Raw genomic sequence first — 27,501 nt, forward strand, 5'->3', positions numbered from 1 at the left:
TCCTTTTGGAAGTGGGTGTTAGTTACACTCTCCTATCCTTATAGGCTAGACTCTTCCAACGGGCCTCCTGAGGAGGATAACCCTAGGGTTAATTTTGAGGGAGGTCACAGCAATTGGCTGGGCGGGAAACACATATTTGTGTCTTTCCTAAATCATTTCTAGCTTACCTATCCCAAGCAATATGAAGTAAAATAAAATGGAAAATATTATAATATCTATTAGTTTATGTAGTGAGATAGACTACTTTATACTCATTTTATTTTCCTCTCTTTTACAGGAGGACCATGTGAAGTGCAACAGTGTCTTCTGCAACGTGTGTGGCAGGGACTTCTGTGGCCACCTGGAGTGTAGGACACACTCCCGCTGTTCCATCACCAAGGGATCTCTCAGATACTGGGACCCCCAGGTATGTACTGTGTGCAAAGACTTGGTGTATAAGGCTTTTGAAAATCCCAAGACAACGGAGTCAAGGGATGCAGCTCGGAACAAGCTGCGCAGATGTGTTCGTGGCTTCCAGAAGAATGCCATGGGGCCTTACCTCCCTAGTGAGCGTATGAGGGCCTGTCTATTCCCCAATGAATCTGGGGATGCTGTTATTCCTCAGCCTCACCTTGAGATCCCTTGCTTCCAGATAGCCGTAGATACGGATGTCTCGGATGGGATGAAGGACATCCATCTAGATGAGAGGATGTCAGAGGTGTCAGAGGACACCAAAAAGGACCTTCTGACGGAAGGTCGAGATGAGGAGTCAACGTTGGCTCGAGAGACGGAAGAGGATGAAGTCGAAACAGTCTCTGTTTCGTCGGTTACTGCCCTAGAACCGGTGCCCTCTATGTCCTCCGCTCCTCAACTTGAAAAGTCGGACGACACCCTGTCTGCCATCAAAGGGATGATGGAAATGTTTCAGAAGAAGAGTGAAAAAAGGGAAGCTGCGCTAAGATAGGAGATTCATCAGCTTGCAGCGGCCCAGTGGTCTCCGAGGTAAACCCGTGGAGGCATGCCAATTACAAACGGTAAGATCTTTATTTCAGAGAAGCTGGGAGCTGTCCTTATCGAGGACATTGAGTTCTGGCCCAGCTTTGAGTCCTATCCAGACTGCTTCGTTCGTCTAAGGGCGGAACCTGTATCCGAGGAGGAGACAGAGCCTGAGGTCATAATGCTTGACCCTGCGAAGGCTCAGGCTTTGCTAGCCAGCAGTTTGAAGGACGGGCTTCACCAATTCTAAGGTGCCGGCCCTGAGCAAGAAACATCCCTCTTTTCTTGCTCCAGCAACTATGGCCTTCCCCTTTGCAGTGATTAAGGCAGTGGAAGCTGGGTAACCTTGCCCTACACTGGAGGAGTGTAGGCCCCTTTCCCTAGCCCTGCCAACGGATCACAAGGACTGGAAGGATATTCAGCTTACATTCTCAGTCGGGAAGTTGGAGGCTGATATCGCTGGAGGTCAGTTTAGTGAAAACCTCCCCAAGTTGTAGTTTCTCCTGCGTAGGGAACAGGATACGAAGGAAAGGCTTGCTGCCTCTCTGTCCCTCCAGGTGACCCTGGAGGCAATGGCCAGTGAACAGAGGTTTCCGGATATGTTCATGGTCATAGCCAAAACACACTTGGCAACCCTAACTAAGGACTTCTATAGCTTTGTTAGGGCTAGAAGGGCTTGTAGAGAGTTCGTGTTTGCCTCGGCTGCAGTCAACGAACCCAGGAAGTTGATATCTTCCAATATCTGGGGGAAAGACCTCTTCCCAAATGAAGTGGTCAAAGAAATAGTCGACAAGGCCGCCACGGAGAATAGAAATCTTCTCCAGAAGTGGGGCTTATCGGCTAAGAGGAAGTCTTCTCCGGATGAGGGTCCCCAAACCAAAAGGAAGACAAAGAGGCCAAGAGTGCCATCTCTCCCTGCTAGACAACAACAACAAATTCCCATGACCGCAGTGCCACAGATGGTGGCACAGCCCCAACCCACCTACCAGATGGTACCCCAGCGGGTGGTGACTCAGTCACCAGCCTTTACTCCCGCCTATGAGAGGCAGACCACTACCTTTCGCCTTAAAGGTAGGGGGTCAAGTAGAGATTCCTCTAGACGTCCCTCGAGAAGAAGAGGGGGTAGGGGAGCCCGCGGTCAAGGAGGCAAGCCATCCGGAAACCAGAAGCAATGAGATGCTTCCGGTAGGAGGAAGACCCCGTTCTGGAAGAATGCACCCGAGAGCTCTTCAGCAAACGGGTGATAAAGAGGGCAAAGTCCATCAAATTCCAAGGAAGGCTGTTTTGTGTTCCCAAGAAGGACTCAGACAAACTCAGAGTCATTCTGGATTTGTCACCACTCAACAAGTTCATAGTGATCGACAAGTTCAAGATGCTGACCCTTCAACACATAGGGCCCTGTTGCCCAAAAGGACATACACAGTCTCCATAGACATGGCAGATGCCTATTGGCACATTCCGATCAATCGGCAACTCTCATCCTACCTAGGATTCAGGCTACAAAAAAGAAAGTACGCTTTCAGAGCCATACCCTTCGGACTAAACATAGCCCCAAGGATCTTCACGAAGCTTGCCGAAGCAGTCGTTCAACAACTACGCCTTCAAAGTGTCCAGGTGGTATCCTATCTGGACGATTGGCTAGTGTGGGCAGCATCCGAGTCAAAATGCATGCAAGCATCCAAAAAAGTGATCCAGTTCCTGGAATATCTAGGATTCAAGATCAACACCAAAAAGTCTCGACTATCTCCAGCTCAGAAGTTCCAATGGCTAAGCATACATTGGGACTTACTGTCACATCGCCTCTTCATTCCATTAAAGAAGAGGAGAGAGATAGCGGGATCTGTCAAGAGACTTCTAAAATCCAACAAGATTTCAAGATGCCAACAGGAGAGAATGCTAGGCTCCCTTCAGTTTGTATCAGTGACAGACCCAGTGCTAAGAGCACAGCTAAAAGATGCATCAGGAGTTTGGAGAAGATACGCATCAAACGCTCGAAGAGATCTAAGAAGACCAATACCAATTCGACTATGATTCAGGGTATCATCAATGCCTCCATGGAAGTTACCAGAGATATCTTTTTGTAAATATTTTATTGGAGGTAAGAAGAATATGTCAGACCTAGAAGCCAGGTCTCTTTTTAATGAACATGTTAAAGAACATAGAGGATCAACTTTTATCTATACTGATGGCTCCAAATCTGATGCTGGCGTTGGATTTGGAGTACATAGTAATGGTTTTAATTGTAGAGGTGCACTTCCTCTGACCGCTTCCATATTTACTGCCGAACTGTATGGCATATTAACTGCTATTGAGAAAATAGCGTTGGAGAAGGAGGGTAATTTTACAATTTTTAGTGATGCAAGGAGTGTCCTCCAAGCTATAGAAGTTTTTAATTCTAATAACCCTCTAGTTTTGAAGATTTTAGAATGGCTTTTTATTATTGGACGGAGAGGTATAACAGTTCAATTTTGTTGGGTTCCAGCACATGTAGGTGTTTGTGGGAATGAGAAGGCAGAATCACTGGCTAAGAAGGCTGTATCCGAGTTGCTGCCAAGAAGGTATCCCATTCCCTGTAATGATTTCTTACCTGACATCAAGAAATTGGTTTGCAAAAAATGGCAACAGCAATGGGATAGCCTAGATGGCAATAAAATGAGAGAGGTAACAAATGACATATCTCCTTGAAGGTATAATATGATGCCCCGAAAATGGGAGACGTCTCTTTGTCGTCTCCGTATTGGTCACACTCGGTTGACACACGAGTTTCTGCTGAAGGGCCAACACCAACCGTATTGTGACGACTGTTTAGTACCTCTAACAGTAAGGCATTTGTTGACCGAATGCCCCAATTATAACAACTTAAGGAATAGATATTTGTTTGAGGCTCGAGGTGAGGGTGGCAGGTTCATCCTTGCCAAGATTCTTGGAAATGATGTGTCCTACCATGCAAGTGGCATTTTTAGATTTATTTCAGAAGCAGGTCTTCTGAAAAATATTTAACTTTTATGACATTCAACTTTTGATTTTAATTGAATACTCTTTTATTTTTTATTTTATTTTATTTTTTATTTTTGTATACATGAATTAAATGTTACCGGCGTCAATGACCTTAGATGTCAGGATGCCTGAAAACTTTAAATCAATCAATCAATCAATCAATTCGACTACGATCACTTCTCAATCCATGGTCGGAGGCCAAAAACTTCAAGAGGTCAACACCTCTGCAACCGCCTCCATCCTCAATCATCATCCACACGGATCCATCATCGGAAGGATGGGGGAGGTCACTCTCATCAACGGAAAGTTCAAGGAACTTTGTCCTCTCTATTGAAGACCTTCCATATCAACATTTTGGAGGCCATGGCAGTCTTCCTTACACTGAAGAGATTATCCCCTCGCCCTTCAGTCCACATAAGACTAATTTTAGACAGTGAGGTGGTTATGAGATGTCTGAATCGTCAAGGCTCGAGATCACCTCCACTCAACCAAGTGATGTTGGCCATCTTCCGTTTAGCGGAAAGGAAGAGATGGCACTTATCAGCAGTTCACCTTCAAGGGTTCCGCAATGTGACAGTGGACGCTCTATCCAGGATAACTCCGATAGAGTCAGAATGGTCCCTAGACACAAGATCATTCTCCTTCATCTTACATCAAGTCCTGGAACTGCAGATCGACCTCTTCCTGACGAGCGACAAGAAACTTCCTCGATATGTGGCCCCTTACGAGGACCCTCTAGTGGAAGCAGTGGACGCCATGTCCCTCGACTGGAACAAATGAACCATGATTTATCTGTTCCTTTCATTCAACCTTCTGATGAAGGTCCTCATCAAGCTGAGATCTTTTCAAGGAACAGCAGCCCTAGTGGGTTCCAAGTGGCCCAAGAGCAACGGGTTCCCATTAATATTGGAATTACAGCCGAGGCTGATTCCCCTGCCGGACCTAGTTCTGTCTCAACAAGTACAGAAGTCGACTGTCTTCGCTTCATTACAGAAAACCCAAGACCTTCATCTCATGATTTTCTCTCCCTAGCAATAAAGAAAAGGTTTGGGATCTCGAAGGAGAGTATAGACTTCTTAGAGGAATATAAGTCAAAATCTACCAGAAGGCAATAGGAGTCATCTTGGAAGAAGTGGGTGGCCTTTGTCAAGGCAAGAAACCCAAAGGAAGTCTCGACGGATCTCTTCTTGTCTTTCTTTATTCACCTTCATGAACAATGTTTAGCAGCCAACACGATAACTACATGTAAATCTGCCTTGACTTTATGCTTTCCAAATAGATTTGTTTAATGAGATTTTTAACAAAATCCCTAAGGCCTGTGCTAGGCTCTGGCCTGTAGCACCTCCAAGGCCCATCTCATGGTCTTTGGATAAGGTACTACATTTTGCTTCAAGTTTGAACAACGATAATTGCTCTTTGAAAGATTTGACTCAAAAAAGTTATATTCTTGTTTGCTCTAGCCTCAGGGGCCAGAGTTAGTGAGACAGTAGCCCTTTCTCGGGAAGAAGGCCATATCCAGTTTTCTGAAACGGGAGAGCTAAATCTCTTTCCCGACCCAACGTTTCTCGCCAATAATGAGCTACCCACTGAGAGGTGGGGTCCCTGGAGAATCTGCCCTCTGAAGGAAGATGTCTCGCCGTGTCCAGTGGAGAGTCTAAAGGTCTATCTTCACAGAACTTCAGACTTCAGGGGAGGACAGCTCTTTGAAGGAGAAACATCGGGCTCAAACTTATCCCTAAAACAACTAAAGGCGAAGATCACCTACTTCATTCGCAGAGCGGATCCTGACAGTACACCTGCAGGTCATGATCCTAGGAAAATTGCTTCGTCGTTAAACTTTTTCCAGCTTGTGGATTTCGAGAGCCTTCGCTCGTTTACTGGATGGAAGTCATCCAGAGTTTTTTTCAAACACTACACGAAGCAAGTGCAAGAATTAAAACGATTCGCGTTGGCGGCATGTAGTGTACTAAAACCTGTCGCTAAGTGCTGCGAGGAACAGCGAATTATGTAGGACTGTAATTTTAAGGGTGTACATGTTGGCACATTATAGTGCAACATGGTAAGTGAAATGTCACCAAGGTGACATTAAGGACTGTTCCAGTGTACTAAGGTGATGAAACATAGACTGAACACTAAGTGCCGTGTGTTTTTTACACAAGTGTAAATAGACAGACTTCTCAGAAAGACATTAGAAAATTTATAAAATTTTAATTTGAGTGGCCAAAGTTTTTGTTTTCAGGTAAAACAAGTATTTCTGATTTATTCTGTATTGTCTATGTTGATAAATTCTATTTCACTTGCATTTTTATATTATCATAAAATGTATGCTGAATTTTTATTCATTGTCTGACAATAAATGATTAATTGTTTTGTGTGTCTTATTTCGCCCTAAACATTTTTAATAAAGTTATGTGTGAGCATTCCTTTCATTCCTTATTATTCTGCATAATAATATTGAGCAAAGGTAGTAATTTTATTCCTATATCCAAACAAACCTTTTTAGCTAGACTTAACTTGTTTCGATACAAGATACAAACTTATCTATTGCGGTATACAACTGAACTGATATACCTTAGATGCTATGGTGGCTGACATGAGCCTGTGTTCGTTTAATAAATACAAACTTTGGCTAAAGGCATACAGGGAGACCTGTATGCTCTTTTGATTGCTAGGTTGGTCATATGAAATATGCAAACTTCGAGACTTTTTCCCGAGTCTAGTTTGACTCTTCCCTGTAGGGGGCAGAAAGCACTAACATAGTCTATGATTAGAAGAAATGACATATAACGGTAATGTCATAGGTCTCTTAGGTCTACATGACTAAGGAAATATTGTCTTGAGGTTTAAGGCACAACTGGGAAATCCACGGATAAATTAATGCTCTGGTAAACTTCTATCAGGACGACATGGCCTGAGCCCAAAAAACGGATTTTGAGCGAAGCGAAAAATCTATTTTTGGGTGAGATAGCCATGTCGTCCTGATGGACCCGCCCTCCTTTCTATGAAAGGCTTTGGCAGGATCCCTCCCAATAATACTGTATCTATAAGTACCGGGTTAACGCTACAAGGAATGAATGTGGTGGTGATTATAGCGCCATCTGAGTACTCAAACAGTAACACAGGAAGGGAACTTTATAATGGCTCCTCTTTTATTTTGCCACTTTTCCCCCCTTGAAGCGTAAACGCTATGTGGGGTGCAGATTGCTATGTGGTGTGTCAAGAATACATCCCCTGATATTATGCGATATCCTAAAAGGAAAACTTTAAGGATATTCGCGCCAGGAGTTAGAATTCTGATGACCTTAAGTCAAATTCTCTGGGAATATCATTGTAGTCAAATATACCCTAGGAAGCTACTTAAAGGAACCTTCCATCAGGACGACATGGCTATCTCATCCAAAAATAGATTTTTCTTTTCGCTCAAAATCCGTTAAATAAACTATAAACACTACAAAAAACAAACGGAAGGGAAATAAGATAGAATAGTGTGACTGAGTGTACCCTCAAGAAGAGAATTCTATCCTAAGACAGTGGAAGACCATGGCACAGTGGCTATGGCGCTACCCAAGACTAGAGAACGATGATTTGATTTTGGAGGGTCCTTCTCTTAGAAGAGCTGCATACCATAGCTAAAGAGTCTCATCTACCCTTACCAAGATGAAAGTAGCTACTGAAGTAGAATTGTTTGGTAATTTCAGTGTTGTCAGGTGTATGAGGATAGAGGACAATGTGGAAAGAATAGGCCAGATTAGTCAGCGTTATGTGTAGGCAAAAAAATAAAAAGTGATCCGTAAACAGAGAGAGGGATCCAATGTAGTACTGTCTGGCCAATCAAAGGACCCAATACCTCTAGCGGTTCCCAGGCCAACCTACTACCTATTACAAGTAAAGAATGAACTATAGAGTACAGTATGAGAGAAATTGCTAGGAAAATTAGCAAAATATAAAAAATTATGAATTAAATGTTTGCCTCTGGTTAGTGTCCTTTTAGCAATAAAGTAGATCCTTTGGTGAGATAGGCATACCTCGTGTCTTGTCTTTTAAATAGAAACTTAATATTTTGAGGGTTATAACTTTTTAATTTACAACTATGTTTTGAAAGCTTGAACTTATTAATTTACAGCTAAGCCATTAATCATAGGAAATATTTTTCTCCTGTAATAGAGGGTCGTTGAGAAAATTTTTTGTTGCAGCAGGAGGATCACTTTGGTTGGCTGATGTAGAGGCTGAAACGATGAAGACCATGGAAGTTTTTTAAAAGCTGTCTTTAGAGACGTGGTCAAGACGTCTCCAAGAGTGCACCACAGTTCATTAGTTCTAGTTATGTTTTATTTGTATGGATATTAATTCAGAAAGGACAAGATGTGTCAAACTTGTAGTAGGAAAACTTTTCTTAGAAGGCGTGTAAGTCTTACCAACCTTCTCCTTAACTTTATTAATGTTGCTTCCTGATACTGTTCCATAGAAATTACAGTATATATTGTATATTCCAGACCAGACAATAACTTGAAAGTTTCTAAAGAGAAAAAAATCAGAACTATTCTTCCCCTTGATGAGTTCTTAGATAAAGCTGGCGCTCTATTCACTTTTAGAGAAAACTTTCAAAATTTGAAAAAGTAAATGCTATTCAGAATTTGTTAGTGGTCGCTAATAGATTAGACTGTAATGAAGTTCATGTTGTGATAGAATATATTACATCTTTTCACCCTTTTCTTTGCAGGGGGAAATGTATCAAGTTTAGGAGCTATAGATGGTCTTGATCAGTGGAAATCATTATCTCTCGAAGAACCTTCTCCTCGCAAAGAGTTTTTGGTAAACATTGATCCTATGCATGACAGTGGTGCAGTTAGAATTGGAGATTGGAAACTAATATTTAGTAAGTAATTTATGGTTATTATTACAAATGTATAGCTTTAAGTACTGCTAATATCTTAGGTTGTTATTTGCCTGATCATTGCACTTGGTGTGATGAGAGAGAGGTTTTTTTTTTCAATATATAAGTTCTTTTTTATTTTGCTTATAATTTTTACAATAAATCATGCATCATTCATATTAAAGAAATCTCCATAATCTATAGGGATATAGAATCCTAAACTTTGTTAATTTTCAGTCCTACTGGTTTCAAATACTATTTGTGTTTACCTTGTTCTGAGAAACTTGTTGAATTTCGGTCAACTTTTCTCTGCAGCTATAAGCTTTAGCATTGATACAGTATTGTTCCATTGGGATACATTTTTTAATTTATCTATATTTGTATATTTTTTCTCAGAACCTCAGGCATATGGATCCTTCTGGGATGCATGGTTTGGTCCAACTGGGCGTAATGAAACAGCCCCAGAAACTCAACTAGATGTGATTTTGGCCCAAGTACTGAATTCATCAGTAGCTAATGCTGTGAAAAAAATAATCCCTAATGCATATGCCAATATAAAATCTCTGAGGGAAAGTGCTGAGGTAAGTTATTTGGCTTAGTTCTTAACTAAATAACTTGTTGAATATTTGTCATATTTAGTTCCTATACACTACTGTGTTTACATGTCAGTAGATAACATCTGTATAGCATGGCTAATTATTTTGACGAATCTTAATTGAGATTCGTAGGGCTATACCATTAAAGCGAAATTTTATCAACCGTTAAATGGAAAACGACCATTCTACCACTTGTGTTACCACAAGTAACTCGCTTAGTGATTGTGATGTTAGGTGCCTGATGTTAGCCTGATTCTGTAAGGATACGGTAGCATTTCCATCCATATCTGTGAAGAATTATCTTCATGCCTTATTTTTATTAATCTTTCGTATTTATCTTCTCTATGACGTAGTTTAGTTACCCTTCCATTTTCTTGTTTGTCTCTTGCATAATTTATTTTGGTTACCTTCTCCATTTTCTATCCTATCTATCAAGATTCTCTGCTTGGGATTTTACGACAGGTATATTTCTATGGCTGTAATTGTAGACCGACAATCAGGTAGTATTTGGTCAAACGAATGTGGTATCAAATGTGGAGTACAGGGTTATGTAGAAAACGATAGGTCATATGAAAGACTGGATGTCTGCTAGGGACCACCTGCTACATTAGGGCCCTGATGAACCCCAAAAGGGGCAAAAAAGTTAGCTTGATCAAATGTAGATATGTATCCCACACAATGTGTTTCTGAGTGGCTTACACCTCACACTGATAAGAAATAGGACTTGCCAGACAAAATCTCTGCTGTATTAGGCCTGCCTGGAACAAAAAATAAGCTAGATCAAACATTCTTGGTGCCACCTGAAATAAAGTTTATATGCTTCTACACATCTCAGAGAGTTCAGAATGGCCAATGCTAACAAATTATCTGCTGCAAGAAAATGTCCAAATGACCCCCCCCCCCTCTGTTCTGTAAAAAAAATATATAGATAAAGCATAGAAGGTACTGAATGAAACTACTTTAGAATGATAGGTAACATCCTACCAAGGACAAAGTGACTTTTGGCTAACTTACTGAATGTTGCATTAGGCTTGCCTGAAAAAAAAAAAAAATAGGTTAGACAAAACATTCTTGGTAATCTTGAAATAAAGTTTATATACATATCTTGGAGAGCTCAGAATGACCCATGTCAGACAAATTATCTGTTGCATTATGTCTTCCAGATACTCCCAAAAGTTGACTCCCTACCTGTCGTCCCTTTGAATGTGATTGATTGATTTGAGGTTTTCTGGCATCCTCCTTTTAATGCGAATCTTGTCAACATAATTGATAGGCATATCCCTTCACATGTGCTAAGATACCTAGTGAAGGACAAACACTGGTTCAATGATGATTGTAGACGTGCTTTTTTTTGGAGTAGCAGGAGGCCTATTATCTTTGGAATGGTAACAGATCAGATTTGACTTGAAATGAATACCCTCAGCTTAGAGCTTTTGCTCAGAGAGTTTATGCTTCAACTGAAAAGGAATACAATTTAAGAATAAAAGAAACCCTTTCTTTTACAACCCAGGAGCATAAGTGGTGGACTACCCTTAAATTTGTACTCCATGGTGTAGATGCAACAGTTCTTTCTTTACTTAAACCAGATGGCTCTGTCACTCACTGTCCTAAGGAAAAGGCAACTCTTTCGGCTGATGTGTTTGACAGTAAACTAAGTAATGAGAAACTTGATCTTCGTCATTCTTGTTTACATGGGGCCAAACTAAGTATTTTAGGTTTTCGATCTCGTGAAATTAAAGCTCTGTTGATGGACTTTGATACTTATGGAGGTGTAGACCCAAATGGTATATTTTCCTTTGTTTTTATTAAAAAGACTGCAGATTTCTTAGCTCCAAAGTTATCTGTTATTTTGGTCAAGTTAGCAAGAAGAGGAGCTTTTAGCACTTGTTGGAGAATTGGTAATTTTACTCCACTATGTAAATGTGTTTGTGGTAGCTCAAGTCCAACTGATTACTACCCAATTTTCATAACTCCCATATTATCTAAAGTTTTTGAAGGTTTTTCCACACAACGCCTTAATAGGTTTGTTGAAGGTAATAATCTTTTCCCTAGTTTGAAATTTTGTTTTTGTAAAGGATTTTGGAGCATGTGATGGCCTTCCTATAATTTCCAATGCTGTACAGAAATCCCTTGATTGTGGTCAGGAAGTTCATATGATTGGCTTTTATTTTAGTGCTGTCTTTGACCGTCGTAATCATGAGGTCATTGTTTTCAAACTCAATTGGGAGTGGGTGGGTCATTTCTTAGCATCATTATTGAATTTTTAAGTAATACATCACAAAGATGTGTTGTTGATGGATACCATAGTGAGTATAGAAATGTTTTTGAAATATTTTATTTTAATTGTTCATTACTATGTATGTTGTTTTTTTGGGCTCAAGCCATGTCGTCCTGATGGAAGGTTCCTATTGGTAGCTTTCTAAGGGATATTTGGCTACATTGATATTCCCAGAGAATTGACCTTTAGGTCTCCAGAATTCTAACTCCTGGCACGAATATTCTTAAAATTTCTCTTAAGGATATCGCATAATATCAGGGCACGTATATCTTGATATGATATATAGTAATCTTCACCCCGAATAGCGATTTTTTTTTCGAGGGGGAAGAGTGGTTAAAACAGAAGGGGAGCCATTATCAAGTTTACCCTTCCTCCCGTACTATTACAAGTATCCAAGATGGTGCTCATTCCTATTTCTGTAGCGATTGTACACGGTGGTTTTCCCTGTTATCCTAACGGTTTGTGATCGTTATTGAGAGGATTTATAATGCAATCTCCAGCTTCTTCTGCCACTGGAAAGCTGAGTATTTATTCTTTACAGTGTATAAAGAATTTCACTGCTTCACAGTGAAATTAGTGTAATCTTATGTGTTATGGAGCTTAGCCGCTCACCGGAGGCGCCATGGGCGCTGTCGTTCGTTACGCATGTGTTATTTAGTTAACAGAACGACATTCCCGGTTGTAATAGCATTAATAAATTATGAAAGCTATTTAGGCACAATTATACTAGTAAAGATATATTCATGCATATAAATTTCCTCTTCCTTATGTCGATCGTATACGTTAGAGGTTCGTCGATTTAGGTAACCGAAATCTCGCCGTGTGCTAGGCTACCTAGCCTATGCGCTTTAGTATACTTTCAGATATTATCCCCTTTTATCCTCGAGTATCGTTTTATCAATTCAACGGGAGATAGTATATCTCCTAGAAGTAATTATACAACTCGATACTCGTCTCCTGTGGAGATTTAAGGGTAATCCCTCCTTCCCTCTGAGTGCCGCCACAGGCGACAACCCTATCTTGGTCTTGCCATAGAGTAGTTCACTCCAGCTTGACTAGGCTAGTGTTTTCTGTCTCCCACCCTTGCCGGCGAGTATCCCGGCTTTTGTTCTCGACAGAACCTCAGAGTATTCAGTTTTCTGCCGGCGGCCGAGCAGTAGGGCAAGTAGTCCCCTGCCGGCCTAGAGCCGCTGACATAGGAGGCTAAGTCTCCCTAGGCCGCACTTAAAGTGGTAGTATGATGCCGCCACCTTTTTCCCTGCGGTCTAGAAGACTAGTCCTGTTTCAGCAGACCCTAGGCTGAAGAATAGACATTCTTCTGCTGTCTACGATGGTGCCGATACCGAAACAAAGTTTCATCCTTGTATAGAAGTGGCGGCAGGTTCTTCTACACTGGGTACAGGACCCTTTTCCCTGCCCCTATCTGTCCTTTAGCGATGGCCTAGCTATCACAATTCTGTGGCCGTCATCTTACAATCTCACCGCTTGCCGGTTAGATTGTGGTGCCGGCCTGGCTCCTACATGAGCAGCTGTATGGTCACTCAGTCTTTCCCTTATGGACGTGAGCCTCCGGGAAAGGTTGTGGTGGCTGTGACGGCTGCCGGTTGGAGACCCTTCTACCTTTGAGTGTACTTCATTCCTCCCTTGGACTGCCATCCACATTCCTGAAGCCGGCAGTGACCGGCAGCAAATCTTGTGGCTGGATGGAAGCTTGAATGATGCATTCTCCCCTTCCATTTGAACCCTCATTCTGGAGGAAGGCAGTAAGGTTAAATACTTAAACACTTATTTATTGTAAACATACATTGTAATAAGGCAGCCCTTCACTCCATGCTTTCTCTCTCTCTGTCAGCTAGTGCCGCCAGGTACTAACCCAGCCGGAACATGCCGCCAGGTGCTAGCCTAGCTGGCAACATGCCGGCTGAACTACAGTATATGATTATACAGTAGCCAGTATATTTGCAGTATAGTATATACTACAGATAGAAAACTATAGTATATAATATACGGTAGTTATTTTCCAACATACCTGGGGTATCCTTGCATAGTCTATTGTTGAGACCAATCCTATATTGAAAGAAAAGATTTCCTTCTTAAAGATCATAAGAAGGGTCAGTGTTAGTATACACCTATTCTATCCCTAGAGGTTAGAACCCTTCTCCTTGAGTTTGCCTTGATATGGAAACTCTATAACTTTAATTTTGGGGGAGGTCACCGCAATTGGCTGAGCAGGAGACACAAGTATGTGTCTTTCCTATTTCCCTTCTAGCTTACTATCCTAAGCTATAATGGTTAAAATATTAATATTAATATTTTGCATAATTGTTTATTATGTGAAATAAACAACTGAATACTCATTTAAATTTCCTCTCTTTACAAGAGGACCAAATGAAGTGTGACATCATCTTCTGTAACCACAGGAGTAGGAGCTTCTGTGGTCACAAAGCGTGCATGTCTCATGCCCCCTGCACCATCACTACCCAAACCCTGCGGTACTGGGACCCCCAAGATTGCAACATCTGCCGGACCTTGGTGACCGAAGGTTTCGACGACCCCAAGTCAACTGAGTCGAGGGATGCTGCACCAGAAAAGGCTGCGCAAATGGGTACGAGAGTTCCAGAAGAACTCTCCAGGACCGTACCTACCTAATGAAAGGATGCACGGCTTGCTGTTCCCAAAAACGGGTAGTGAAGCTGTCGTACCCAAAGCACGACCTGAACCTCCCTGCGACCAGATTGCTATCGAGACGGATGTCGGTGAGGCGTTGCAAGGCATGGACATCCACCAGGAGGAAAGGATGCCCGAAGTGTCCAAGGACACCGAGAAGGATCTTCTTAGAGATGATCCCGAGAAGGAGTTTACCCTACCTCCGGAAGATGAAGACGATGTCGAGTCGGAGTCCATTCCGTCTGTGCCGGCACCAGAGCCGTTACCCTCAACATCTTTCTCTTTTACCCCTCCATCAGGCGACATGAGCCAGCATCTGGCCCATCTTACGGCCCTAATGGAGAGCATTTGCAAACAAGGCGAAGCTAGGGAAGCGAGACTCGAGAGAGAGCTCCGTGAAGCTCGTCTCACCGCCTCCTGTGGGTCATACAAGCGACCCAGAATCCAAGACCTCCCAGTCTGCTCCGAAACCAATCCCCGGAGATATGCAAAGTTTATGCTAATCACCAACGGCAAACTCTACATATCCGAGAAGTTGGGAGCCGTCCCGTTAGATGACATCCAGTTCTGGCCAAGCTTTAAAGCTTACCCAGACTGTTTCATCGGACTGAAGCAGGAGCCAGGGTCGAAAGAGGAGACGGAACCCAAGGAGGTCATGGCATTCGACCACGACAAGGCACAGGCTCTCTTGTCGAACAGCCTGAAGAAGGTGGGCTACACAAACTCGAAAGTGTCCGCCTTGAGCAAGAAGCATCCTACCTTTCTTGCTCCTGCTTCAATAGCCTTCCCCTTTACATCGAAGGCCCTTAAAGCCGTTGCCAAGGCATTGGAGGCAGGCAAACCATGCCCTGCACTAGAGGAGTGTAGACCTCTGTCATTAGCCCTGCCCATGGAGGATAAGGATTGGAAAGAAGTCCACCTAACCTTCTCAGTAGGGAAGTTGGATGCAGATCTTGCGGGGCGACAGTTCAGCAAGAATCTCCCGAAACTGTCAGACTTTCTCTTCCATAAGGAGCAAGAGACAAAGGAGAGACTTGCGGCATCCCTATCCCTACAGAACTGCATGGAGATGTGTGCAGGCCTGAAGAGCACCCCAGACATGAACATGCTCATGGCCAAAATGCACTTGGCCACCTTAGCAAAGGACCTGTATGCCTTTATGAAGGCTATGAGAGCATGTAGAGTTCGTGTTTGCTGCAGCAACGGTGAAACACGAACCAAGGAAGCTGATATCTTCCAGTATCTGTGGTAAAGACCTCTTCCCAAATGAAGTGGTCAAGGAGGTAGTTGATAGAGCTGCCACGGAGAATAGGAATCTTGTCAAGAAGTGGGGCATTTCATCTAAGCGTAAGTCTTCCTTGGATGCGGGTCCCCAACCTAAGAGGAAGACCAAGAAGCCTAGACTACCCTGACGGCCTGCCCAACATCATCCCACAGTCACCATGACCGCGATGCCCCAAGTGGTTGCTCAACCACAAGCCACATTCCAAGTGGTGCCTCAACAGCTGGTTGCCCAGTCACCAGCATTCAATCCTGGGTTTGAGAGGCAAACCACTACCTTTCATCCCAAAGGTAGAGGTTCCAGACGGGGCCTCCTCAAGACACCCTTCACAAGGATAAGGGAGGACGCGGTCAGGGAGGTAAATTCTACGGACAATCAAAGCAATGAGATGCTTCAGGTAGGAGGGAGGCTCCATTAATTTCAGGATCGTTGGACCTTCGATCCTTGGGCCCACAGCCTAATCAAGAATGGACTTGGATGGAGCTGGAGCAAGCCTCCTCCATCTTTTCCTCAGTTCTTTCAACACTCCACCCCCTCACTGGAAGAATATACCCTAGAACTCTTGAGTAAACGGGTAATAAGGAGAGCAAAGTCCATCAAATTCCAAGAAAGGCTGTTTTGTGTTCGCAAGAAGGACTCAGACACATTCAGAGTCATTCTGGACTTGTCGCCATTCAACAAGTTCATCGAGAACAGCAAGTTCAGGATGTTAATCCTTCAGCACATAAGGACCCTGTTACCAAAAGAGGCGTACACAATCTCAATAGACCTGGAAAATGCTTACTGGCATATTCCAGTCAACTGCCCCCTTTCCTCTTACCTAGTATTCAGGCTACAGAAGAAAAAGTATGGCTTCAGAGCTATGCCCTTTGGACTAAACATAGCCCCAAAGGTCTTCACGAAACTTGCAGACGCAGTCGTTCAACAACTACTCCTAGAAGGTGTTCAGGTAGCAGCTTACCTGGATGACTGGCTGGTGAGAGCAGCATCCAGGATGACTTGTCTGCAAGCATCCAAGAAAGTGATCCAGTTCCTGCAACATTTGGGATTCAAGATCAACTTCAAGAAGTCTTGACTTTCTCCAGCTCAGGAGTTTCAATGGCTGGGAATCTATTGGAAATTGAAATCACACCGCCTCTCCATTCCCCCAGGGAAGAGGAGAGAGATCGCGGGTTCTATCAAGAAACTACTGAAATCCGACAGTATCTCAAGACGCCAACAGAAAAGAGTACTGGGCTCTCTCCAGTTTGCAGCAGTTACAGAACCAGTGCTAAGAGCACGGCTGAAAGATGCATCAGGAGTCTGGAGAGGATACGCATCAAACGCTCAAAGAGATCTAAAAAGACCGATACTGACCTTACTACGATCACTCCTCAAGCCATGGTTGAAGGGTAAGAACCAAGCGAGGACTGTACCCTTGCAACCAACTCCACCATCGGTAACCATCCACATGGATGCCTTGACGGAAGGGTGGGGAGGGCACTCCCATCAGAAGAAAGTCCAAGGGACTTGGTCTTCTATGTTCAAGATCTTTCACATCTATATTCTGGAGGCCATGGCAGTCCTCTTGACGTTGAAAAAACTCTCCCCTCGCAGATCAGCCCGCATCAGGCTGATCTTGGACAGCGAAGTGATAATGAGATGTCTGAACCGACAAGGCTCAAGATCGCCCCATATCAACTATGTGATATTAGCCATCTTTTGTTTAGCAAAAAAGAAGAGATGGCACTTATCAGCAGTTCACCTTCAAGGGTTCCGCAATGTGATAGTGGACGCTCTATCTAGGCTCAAGCCGATAGAGTCAGAATGGTCCATAGATGCAGACTCCTTCTCCATCTTGCAACAAGTCCCAGAATTGCAGATCGACCTCTTCGCAACGAGCGACAACAAGAAACTACCTCGATATGTAGCCCCATACGAGGACCTCCTAGCGGAGGCGACGGACGCCATGTCCCTCGACTGGAACAGATGGACCAGGATTTACCTTTTCCCTCCGACCAATCTCCTGCTGAAGGTCCTCAACAGGCTGTGATCCTTCCAAGGAACGGCAGCTCTAGTGGCTCCCAAGTGGCCCAAGAGCAACTGGTTCCCTCTGATAATGGAACTGAAGCTGAGGCTGGTTCCTCTACCGAACCCAGCACTATCTCAACAGGTTCAGAAGTCGACTGTCTTCGCTTCATCACAGAGAACCCAAAACCTTCATCTCATGATTTTCTCGCCCTAGTGGTTAAGAAAAGATTTGGGATCTCAAGAGGCAATATAGACTTCTTAGAAGAATACAAGTCCAAGTCAACAAGAAGACAATATGAATCATCTTGGAAAAAGTGGGTTGCTTTCGTTAAAGCAAAAGGACTGAAAGAAATCTCAATAGATTTTTGTATGTCCTTCTTTATCCACCTTCATGAACAAGGCCAGGCAGCTAACACGATAACTACGTGTAAGTCTACCCTGACTAGACCTCTTCTATATGCCTTCCAAGTGGACCTGACAAACGATATCTTTAACAAGATCCCGAAAGCATGTGCTAGACTTAGGCCTGCAGCTCCTCTGAAGCTCATTTCATGGTCCTTGGACAAGGTCCTACATTATGCTTCAACCATGAACAATGAAGATTGTTCCCTTCAGGATCTAACTCAAAATGTTATTTTCCTGTTTGCTATAGCCTCAGGGGCTAGAGTTAGTGAAATAGTGGCCCTATCCAGAAATGAGGGCCATATTCAGTTCACAGAAGTGGGAGAACTGACTCTCTCTCCTGATCCAACCTTTCTCGCCAAAAACGAGCTACCCACTAAAAGATGGGTCCCTGGAGAATCTGCCCTCTGAAGGAAGATGTCTCGTGTCCAGTAGAATGTCTAAAGGTCTATCTTCGAAGAACTTCAGACTTCAGGAGAGGACAGCTCTTTATACAGAAAACACTTGTGTGTACTTTTACACAGTGTTGATAATATACATTTACAGAAAACTATATTGGAAAATTTTATCAAATTTTCAAATCTCATAGTGGCACTAATCATTTCTTCCTTTTCAGGTAGAAAATTTTTCTGTTTAAAGTTGTGTTTACGTATAATTCCCTAAATATATATAAATATATATTACACTTGTTTTTCTATTTTTAGTCATTTATCATAAATAAATGTCTATTAAAGTGTAGTTGCATCTTATTTCGCCCCACAATTAGCACAATAAAGAATAGCTAGAGTTCTCTTACTTATTTACCTAAGTAAACCTCATATTATTGTATGCTTACAGACAATAAATATAGTTGATACTTATTGTTCCGACAACATCTACAAACCATGAGACTCTTGTATATCTAGTTGATACTATGTTTGTTCATACAATATATGCAAACCTTGAGACCCCTTTTCTACTGTCTAGTATGACTCTTCCCTGCAAAGGGCAGGAAGCCCTAACATTGTCCATGATTAGTGTTAATGACGTATAACGGTAACGTCATGTCTCAATGGTCCAGATGACCATAGAAAAATTTTCCCCAAAGTTAAGGCGCCTTTGAAAATCCACAGATACAGTACTTTCTTGTAATTCTCTGGTAAACTTCCATCAGGACGACATGGTTGGAGCCCAAAAAACGGATTTTGAACTAAGCGAAAAATCTATTTTTGGGTGAGATAGCCATGTCGTCCTGATGGACCCGCCCTCCTTTTCCATAGAAAAGGCCTAGGCAAGATCCCTCCCGAAACTACTATATCTGTAGCACCATGCTCAATGCTGCAAGGAATGAGCGCCATCTTGGATCCTCTTAATAGTACGGGAGGAAGGGTAACCTTGATAACGGCTCCCTTTTTGTTGTCGCCACTCTTCCCCCTTGAAACGAAAACGCTATTCAGGATGAAGATTGCTATGTGTCATATTAAGATATACGTCCCCGGATATTATGCGATATCCTTATGAGAAATTTTAAGGATATTCGCGCCAGGAGTTAGAATTCTGGAGACCTAAAGATCAATTCTCTGGGAATATCACTGTAGCAAAATATCCCTTTCTGAGCTCCGACCCGTGCCGCCCAGTGAAATGCTCCTTTAACATCATTTCTAAGGTAAAAACTGCAATAAATTTACCAGAGAAAAATTTGTATAGGAATGTTAGGTTGAACCCAGCTCGCTCACCTTAATAAGGTGTCGGTATACTACTGGGGCGTGAATTAATCACAACCAGAGGCCTCGCACCATTTAGATATCTCCTGTTAATGTCCCCGAACAGCGAGGTGTCGTTCAACATCCTACTACTTCTAGTAATCCCACGCCAGTGACGTCACTCCTTTATATAGCACGCGACTTTCTAGCCGTATTTTGCCTTAGTGCGTGAATTTCGCTGGTTTTTTCTGGATTTACCTCAAGATGTCGGACTCCACTGTCACTCCATCTAAGTTAACCCTTTTACCCCCAGGCTCTTTGGAAATTTCCAACCCTTAACCCCCAAGGGGTTATTTTTTTCCCAGCACATTTTGCAGTATATTTTTTTTAAATTGCTCTAATAGCCTTAATTTTTGTCATAGAGAGGTCAGGTTGGTCTCATTCTCTTGGAAAATGCCTGAATTTTCTCAAAAAATTATCAAAAATATGAAAAAAAAATGTTTATAGCATTTTTTTGCAAGGACGTACCGGTACGTCCATGGGGGTAAAGGGATGGCTTTTGTGAAACGTACCAGTACGTCCTTTGGGGGTAAAAGGGTTAAGTACCAGATCTATGGGTTTTGAGATTTTGGAGGGGGCCTTGCCCTTTTTTGCTTATATTATACAGTTTTATTTTTCACGACCCCGCGTGGGTCTTTCATGGCGCCCGGCTCCCTCCTATCTCTCGCTCGTTTCGTTCTTAACGCTTTTCAATGAGTCCTCCATACTGATTGCTTCTTGTTATGAACTTTATGGGTATCCACGGTTCACACACCGTATAAAATTTTTTATATTGTCCTGTTATTATGATAACAGTTATTACATTTACATGTGCGTATTATCGGTAGGTTGGCATGCCTGGTCGCCTTCGGGCGCTTCTATTCCACTAATGTTATTACTTGGATTATTTACGTTCGCACGCCACGGACTTGCTTATCATTTTAACGTCATTCGTTTGCTTGCATTAGCTCGAGGGGCTTTCATGAGTCAGATATTACATATTAGTTTTCATTTTGTTAGCACTTCACTGACTCTGTGTTATGTTGGTAGCCCTGCCGCAGCTCTGTCAGGCTTGGGTTTCTCCTGTCTCATGTTCGCTCCCTCGTTTGTTTTACGATTGATATATAGTTATTTTTATTATTATTATCATCCAGCATGCCTTCCTATCTTATTTTACCATGTGTTATGTTTTTTATAGTGTTATTAGTCTTTCCGCGTGATCATATCATCGTGGGTCTGGCAGGTTGGTATACCTGCTTTCGCCCCACTCCTAGCCTCCCTCCCGCCCGATACCCCACCCCAGGGTTCCCTCCCTCTCTCTCTCCCGATCGAGTTTGAGTCACTTTATGGCGCTATGTTCCCCTCCCGAGGGCATCCGCTTTCTTTGCACGGGCGGTTCCCGTTGATCTGTGAGGCTTACTATTATTATACATTAACGTACATTACTTACTCCTTTCACTACTCTACCCGGTCGTAGTCGTTTTCTTTCCGTCGCTCGTTTGGCCAACGATCGGCGGGAAGTTTTCTGCTCGGTCCGTGGTACCTTGTCCTGTTATATTATTTATTAAGTTTTGTACGTGCTACTCCCTCTCGGTCCTGCACGTCACGGACCCATTAAAGATCCCTTCCCCCTCTCTAGTGTCACGCACCTCACGGACCTCATATAGATATATATACTGTGATGCTTCAGGATACGAAAGTAATCCGTTCAGGATATGGTTTCGTATCCTGATTTTTTCGTATCCTGAGTCACATTTTACATGTAAATAGCCTAATCCGTTCCAAGCCTTACAAAAAGTCACCTTTTCTTTCATAAACACGCTAAACTGTAGTAATAAACATGCAATGCAGCCATTTCTATCATTCAATAATCAACCCAACCATTAAAAACAGCCTAATCTATTCCAGAAACCACCATGAGATTATTCAATAATGTAGTTATAGCCTAGTTATCCCCTCCAAGCCCTAAGAATATGGTCCATTTTCTTTACTACTGTATAAAAGTTATGGTACTGTATGTAAAGCATTTGGATCAGTGAAGGTGTATTGTTACCTGTACACCTAAATTAAGGGTTGATACCCTGAAAAAAAAGGTACTGTACTCTCAGCGACGAGTTGGGATCTCCTAAGCTTTTCGTATCCTAAAAATTTTTTCGTATACTGGGGCATAAAAATCTTTGTATCGCTTTTCGTATCCTGAATTTTTCGTAAGCAGAAACTTTCGTATCCAGAGGTATCACTGTATATATAAAGACTTTCATTACGGGATCCCCGGAAGTAGCTTTTATACATTACCATCTGGTCGAGTTGTTTAGTTGAGACCCCGGAGCCAACGTTACTCATTATTACTTGGATAAACTTTATATATTAGTCACATATATATATTATATATGATCCTAATTCTCGACCTTGCCTTCCTTCTTTTGATATGATAACGATTACGGTCTGACTTAATTTAATTTAAATTTTTACAATCAAATAGATATGTTATTTGGATTTATTAAGCACCCCGGGCCCCCTTCATTCAATATATTTAAGGCATATATATGAATAGTTTTTATCATGAATTTGATATATATAGAGAATTGAAGCACTCCGGGCCCCCATACTCTTCATTTGCTTTCATTCAAGGTAATTAATGGCTATATATATAAAAAAATTTTATCCTGATATTAACAAATATAGATATTTAAGCACTGGGGCCTCCGGGTCCCTAATTTTCTTTCCTTTAAGATACTCGTGTATCTTTTATCTTACAGACTGTACTTTGTGCGATGACGGCACGTGCCGCTGTCCCCCACCAACCCTGCGGCCATGATGTGTGTCGTTCGCACACTCACTGTTCTGTACAAGTGGATGACCTAGCAGTTTGGCATCCGGACAATTGTGTAGTCTGCTACAAAATGACCTCCACTCTAACATCTGACTCGGTGAGTGCATTTACGTTAATACAGACTTGTGGGGAGTTATAAATTATTTTGATGGTTTATTTTAATCATATTATTTTAAGGCCACAGTCCTCTGGACTTCCCGCATGCCTTTTACTTCGTGCCTACGAAGTCCTTGGACTTCTCCACTTTTTCTTTGGCACTTTTATTCCTCGCTAATAGTCTGTTCTCTTTCAGAGCAACCAACTTGAAAAGGACACAGCCCAAGCTACCCTCAAGATCTGGATTGGCGGGTTCGCCCGCAACGTGAAGGCCAAACAGCCTTATATCCTCTCTGAGGAATGGTGTTCCCGCCTCTACCCCAATGCTAAAACATCAGCTGCAGTCCCCAAAGAGTTGGCGGACCTTATCATCGAGAGCATTGAATCTCTTCTTCTGGCCCCGGACCAAGAAGAGACGGGCAGCACCCTAACTGAGGATGTCACTGCCCTCAACCTCGATGTGGAACCCATGGCTCTGGATGATCCCGACGCAGGTAGGGACGTAGGTGAGTCAGATGGTTCCCGGGCTAAGATTCCTCTCCCTAGCCCGGCTTCCTCTTCTACTTCAGAACACTCTTCTTTTCGAGGTTTTCCGGGGACAACCAGGACTGATCTCAGTCTCCGGCCTGTTCCCCCCAAGGTGAAGGCTCATCGTAAGCCTTTATATAAGACTCACAAGTCTTCCAAAGACCACAAGCCTTCGAGATCATCATCCTCGAAGGCTAAATCCTCCTCCACCAGAGTTTCTCAAGACCCAATTGCTGTGCCCTCAACCTCTCACGGAGTAGCCTCTGTTCCGGCACCTGTTCCTCCCCAAGCGGAATCATTTAACGCGAAGGATTTTTCAGAGAAACTGTTTGCTCGTTTTGAGTCGATGCTATCGTCTCATACGAAGCAATCGCAAGAGAAGATAGCTTCTGTGGAGAGCCTAGTTCAAGGACTCATGCGCTCGGGGCTACCACCACCACAACAGCAATACCCCATCCCCGACGCCTCCAAGCTTCCTCCTTTCAATAATAACAACCCTTGGAGGTTAGCATTGTATGCCCCCTTCTCGGAAGGTATGCTGTCAATCGAAGGTTTCGGTACCCGGCCTCTTACGGATTATAAATTCTACCCACCGGGTCTTTAATTCCCCTTCCCCGGCTACGCTCGCCTCACGGAAGAGGCTCTGATTCGTTTAGATAAGGTCCCAAAGGAAACTGTTATTTTTCCTAAAGAACAGGCAGAGTCTGTCTTGGTCCACATGTTCAATGAGTGGGACTGCTTGAACACAATGATTACGGCCTACAAAAGTTTGTATACTATGTTTGTGGCCGACGACCAGACCCCTACCCCATGTGCGACCAAGATCTTAGAGTCGGTCTTCCAGGCCATCAAAGACGAGAAGCCTTTACCCCAACTCAGGGAGACCGACTTAACCTTCCTTCTCTTTCCGGGAGACAGTGAATGTTGGCGGAACGCCCCAGCTACCTTTTCGGTAGGTAAGTTGAGCCCGGACTGTGCCTCGACGCAGTTCAGCAAACGGCTTCCCAGACTCCCGGAGTCTCTTATGAAATCGGAATTTGAGTCGAGGTGCAGATTCGGCAGGTCTCTAAATTCGGTTGCCCTTTCCGAATTGACCGTCGCCACTTACAACGAGGAGGACCTCCTTAAGGTCCTCACTAAGTCACTACTGCAAAACTTTATGGCTGACGCCTATGATTTTCCAAACGCCAAGACCTGTTGTCGACGACACGTCCTCTCTTAAGCCACCATTAGGCACGAACCTAATAGGCTCATCAAAGCTCCAGTCTGGGGCCCGGATCTTTTCCCAGAGGATTTAGTTACCTTGGTCCTCAGCGAGGCAGCTAGAGCCAACCAAAACCTCAAGGTTAGATGGGGCCTCGTTTCAAAGAGGAAATATGAGCCTACTGGTACCCCAATTCGAGGTAGGAAGAGATTGAGGCCTTTCCAATCTTCCCAATTCAAGGTTCAACCGGTCTCAGTCCAACCAGCTGCTCAAGGTCCCCAGCCTTCTACCTGAAAGGGCCAACAGCAAGAACAATACGTCCTGGTCCCTCAGTCTCAGATTGCCTCGACTTCCTTCTCCCCCGCCTTTAACCCCACTTATGAGGCTCAGGGCTCTCTCCGTGGCTACCAGCGTCACAGGGGTTCCAGGGGTGCCTTTCGTGCCCGAGGTAGCGGAAGGAGTTACCACTGAGGCAAGTCTTCCCGTGGGAGCAGAGGAGGCAAATCATTCTCCAACCATTGAGAAACCGCAGGTAGGAGGGAGACTGTACATATTTCAAGACCGTTGGAAGTTCAGCGATTGGGCTTCCAGCATTATCTCCAAAGGCCTAGGGTGGAGCTGGACACAGCGACCTCCTCCACCGAACAGCTTTTACCAACTACCAACAGAAGAACTACGTTCCTTCACAAAAGATCTGCTACAAAAGAATGCGATCCAAAGCATACGTCGCTTAAGATTTCAAGGACGCTTGTTCAGCGTGCCAAAGAAATTCTCAGACAAACGAAGAGTAATCCTGGATCTGTCTCGTTTAAATTCCTTCATTCGTTGCGACAAATTCCATATGCTTACCGTCTCGCAGGTGCGGACCTTACATCCCCGTGGGGCCGTCACCACCACCATCGATCTTACCGATGCCTACTATCACGTTCCAATAGCAAGGCATTTTCGTCCTTTTCTGGGCTTCAAGCTAGGCAAACAAGCCTATGCATTCAAAGTGATGCCATTCGGGCTCAACATAGCACCCAGAATCTTCACCAAACTAGCAGAGACAGTAATTCAAGAGCTTCGAACTCAGGGGATACAGGTAGTGGCCTATCTAGACGATTGGCTAATCTGGTCAGACAATGCCCAGAATTGCCGCATAGCAACGAACAAAATCCTCACCTACCTTCGACAACTGGGATTCCAAGTCAACCTCAAGAAATCCCGCCTGGTCCCGGAGACCAAGTTTCAATGGCTGGGACTACAAGGGGACCTGTGCTCCCATACGCTGTGCCTCCCCAAAGCCAAAAGGAAGGAGACAGCAAGGAATACAAAACAATTTCTCAGGGAGAAGTTGACCTCCAGAAGGAACCAAGAGAGGATCCTAGGTTCCTTACAGTTTGCCTCCGTGACAGACATCGTTCTAAGGTCCTAACTCAAGGACATAAACAGAGTTTGGCGCTCCAGAGCAACCGCAAAACGCCGAGACAGACGTGCTCGCCTTCCCCCAATCCTGAGAAAAAGTCTGCAGCCTTGGACGAAGATCAAGAATCTTTCCAAGTCGGTTCCCTTACAACATCCGGTCCCGGGACTTGTCGTTCACACAGACACCTCCTTAACAGGGTGGGAAGGTTACTCCCAACACGAGAAGGTCCAAGGGTTATGGTCACCGGTCTTCCAACAAATGCACATCAACGTCCTAGAGGCCATGGCAGTCTTCCTCACTTTAAAACGTCTCAATCCAGCCAGGAATCTCCATATCAGACTGGTTCTCGACAGTGCAGTCATAGTTCACTGCCTCAACAGAGGAGGCTCCAGATCAGCCCAAATAAACCACATCATGTTGAAGATTTTCTCCATGGCGGCAATGCACAAGTGGTACCTGTCAGCAGTCCATCTAGCAGGAGTCCGGAATGTGGTAGCGGACTCACTTTCCCGGACGACTCCGCTAGAGTCGGAATGATCACTAGACAATCGATCTTTCCAGTGGATACTGTCTCAAGTCCCGGGTCTCCAGGTGGATCTGTTTGCGACGAAATCCAATCGCAAACTAGATTGTTACGTAGCCCCCAACCTAGACCCTCAGGCTTATGCCACCGACTCTATGATTCTAGATTTGAATACCTGGAAGACGATTTATCTGTTTCCTCCGGTGAATCTCCTGCTGAAAGTTCTGCACAAACTCAGATCCTTCAAAGGTCAAGTGGCTCTCGGGCTCTCGTAGCCCCCAACTGGCCCAAGAGCAATTGGTTCCCCTTGTTGCTAGAACTAGGTCTCCGCCCCCGGCGGATTCCCAATCTGGTGCTAACAGACAGTACAAACTCGCAATGTGTTCGCTTCCTCAAGGATTCTGAATGCCCTAACTTTATGGACTTCATGAAGTTCGCAGCCCAACGAGGTGCAAACATTGATCCTTTGAATACTATTTTCCTATAATCTGACAAAAGGGAATCTACTCTCCGTCAACATGACTCAGCTGTCAAGAAATTAGCTAAGTTCTTGAAAGATTTCCAAGTTGAGAAAATGACAATGAATCTAACTGTGACATTCTTCAGAACTCTCTTCGAATCAGGCCTGGCAGCCAATACCATTACTACAATCAAGTCAGCCTTGAAAAAGATCTTCCATATTGGTTTGACATTGATTTAACGGATTCATATTTCTCATCCATTCCGAAAGCTTGTGCCAGACTAAAACCTTCAACTCGCCTTAGCGCAGTTTCCTGGTTTTTGGACGATGTTCTTAAGCTAGCCTCTGACACCCCAAAAGAATCCTGTAACTATATGGCATTATTAAGAAAGTCACTTTTTCTTTTGAGCCTCGCCTCTGGCTCCAGAATCTCAGAATTGTCAGCCTTATCTAGAGACCCAGGTCATATAGAGTTTCTCTCTTCGGGTGAGGTCCTTCTCTCCCCTAACAAAGTTTTCCTGGCTAAAAATGAGGACCCCCAAAACAGGTGGTCTCCCTGGAAGATTGTTCCACTTCCTAGGGATCCATCCCTGTGTCCAGTTACCACCCTGAAATCCTACTTAAGTAGAACTTCCACTACAACCACAG

The 27,501-nt window shown here is 43.6% G+C and overlaps 1 protein-coding gene across 2 annotated transcripts in view; it reads left to right on the forward strand.

Annotated features, from left to right (window-relative positions):
* LOC137643997 (arylsulfatase B-like) overlaps positions 1-27,501 on the forward strand; it is a 636,333-nt gene that overhangs the window by 569,461 nt on the left and 39,371 nt on the right. For both annotated transcript variants that reach the window (XM_068376854.1, XM_068376853.1), the window contains exons 9-10: positions 8,693-8,848; positions 9,242-9,426. In XM_068376854.1, the coding sequence (XP_068232955.1) occupies positions 8,693-8,848; positions 9,242-9,426 (341 nt within the window). The remainder of the gene's footprint in view (positions 1-8,692; positions 8,849-9,241; positions 9,427-27,501) is intronic.

Source organism: Palaemon carinicauda, chromosome 7 (assembly GCF_036898095.1).
Source record: "Palaemon carinicauda isolate YSFRI2023 chromosome 7, ASM3689809v2, whole genome shotgun sequence".
Classification (NCBI taxonomy): Eukaryota; Metazoa; Arthropoda; class Malacostraca; order Decapoda; family Palaemonidae; genus Palaemon; species Palaemon carinicauda.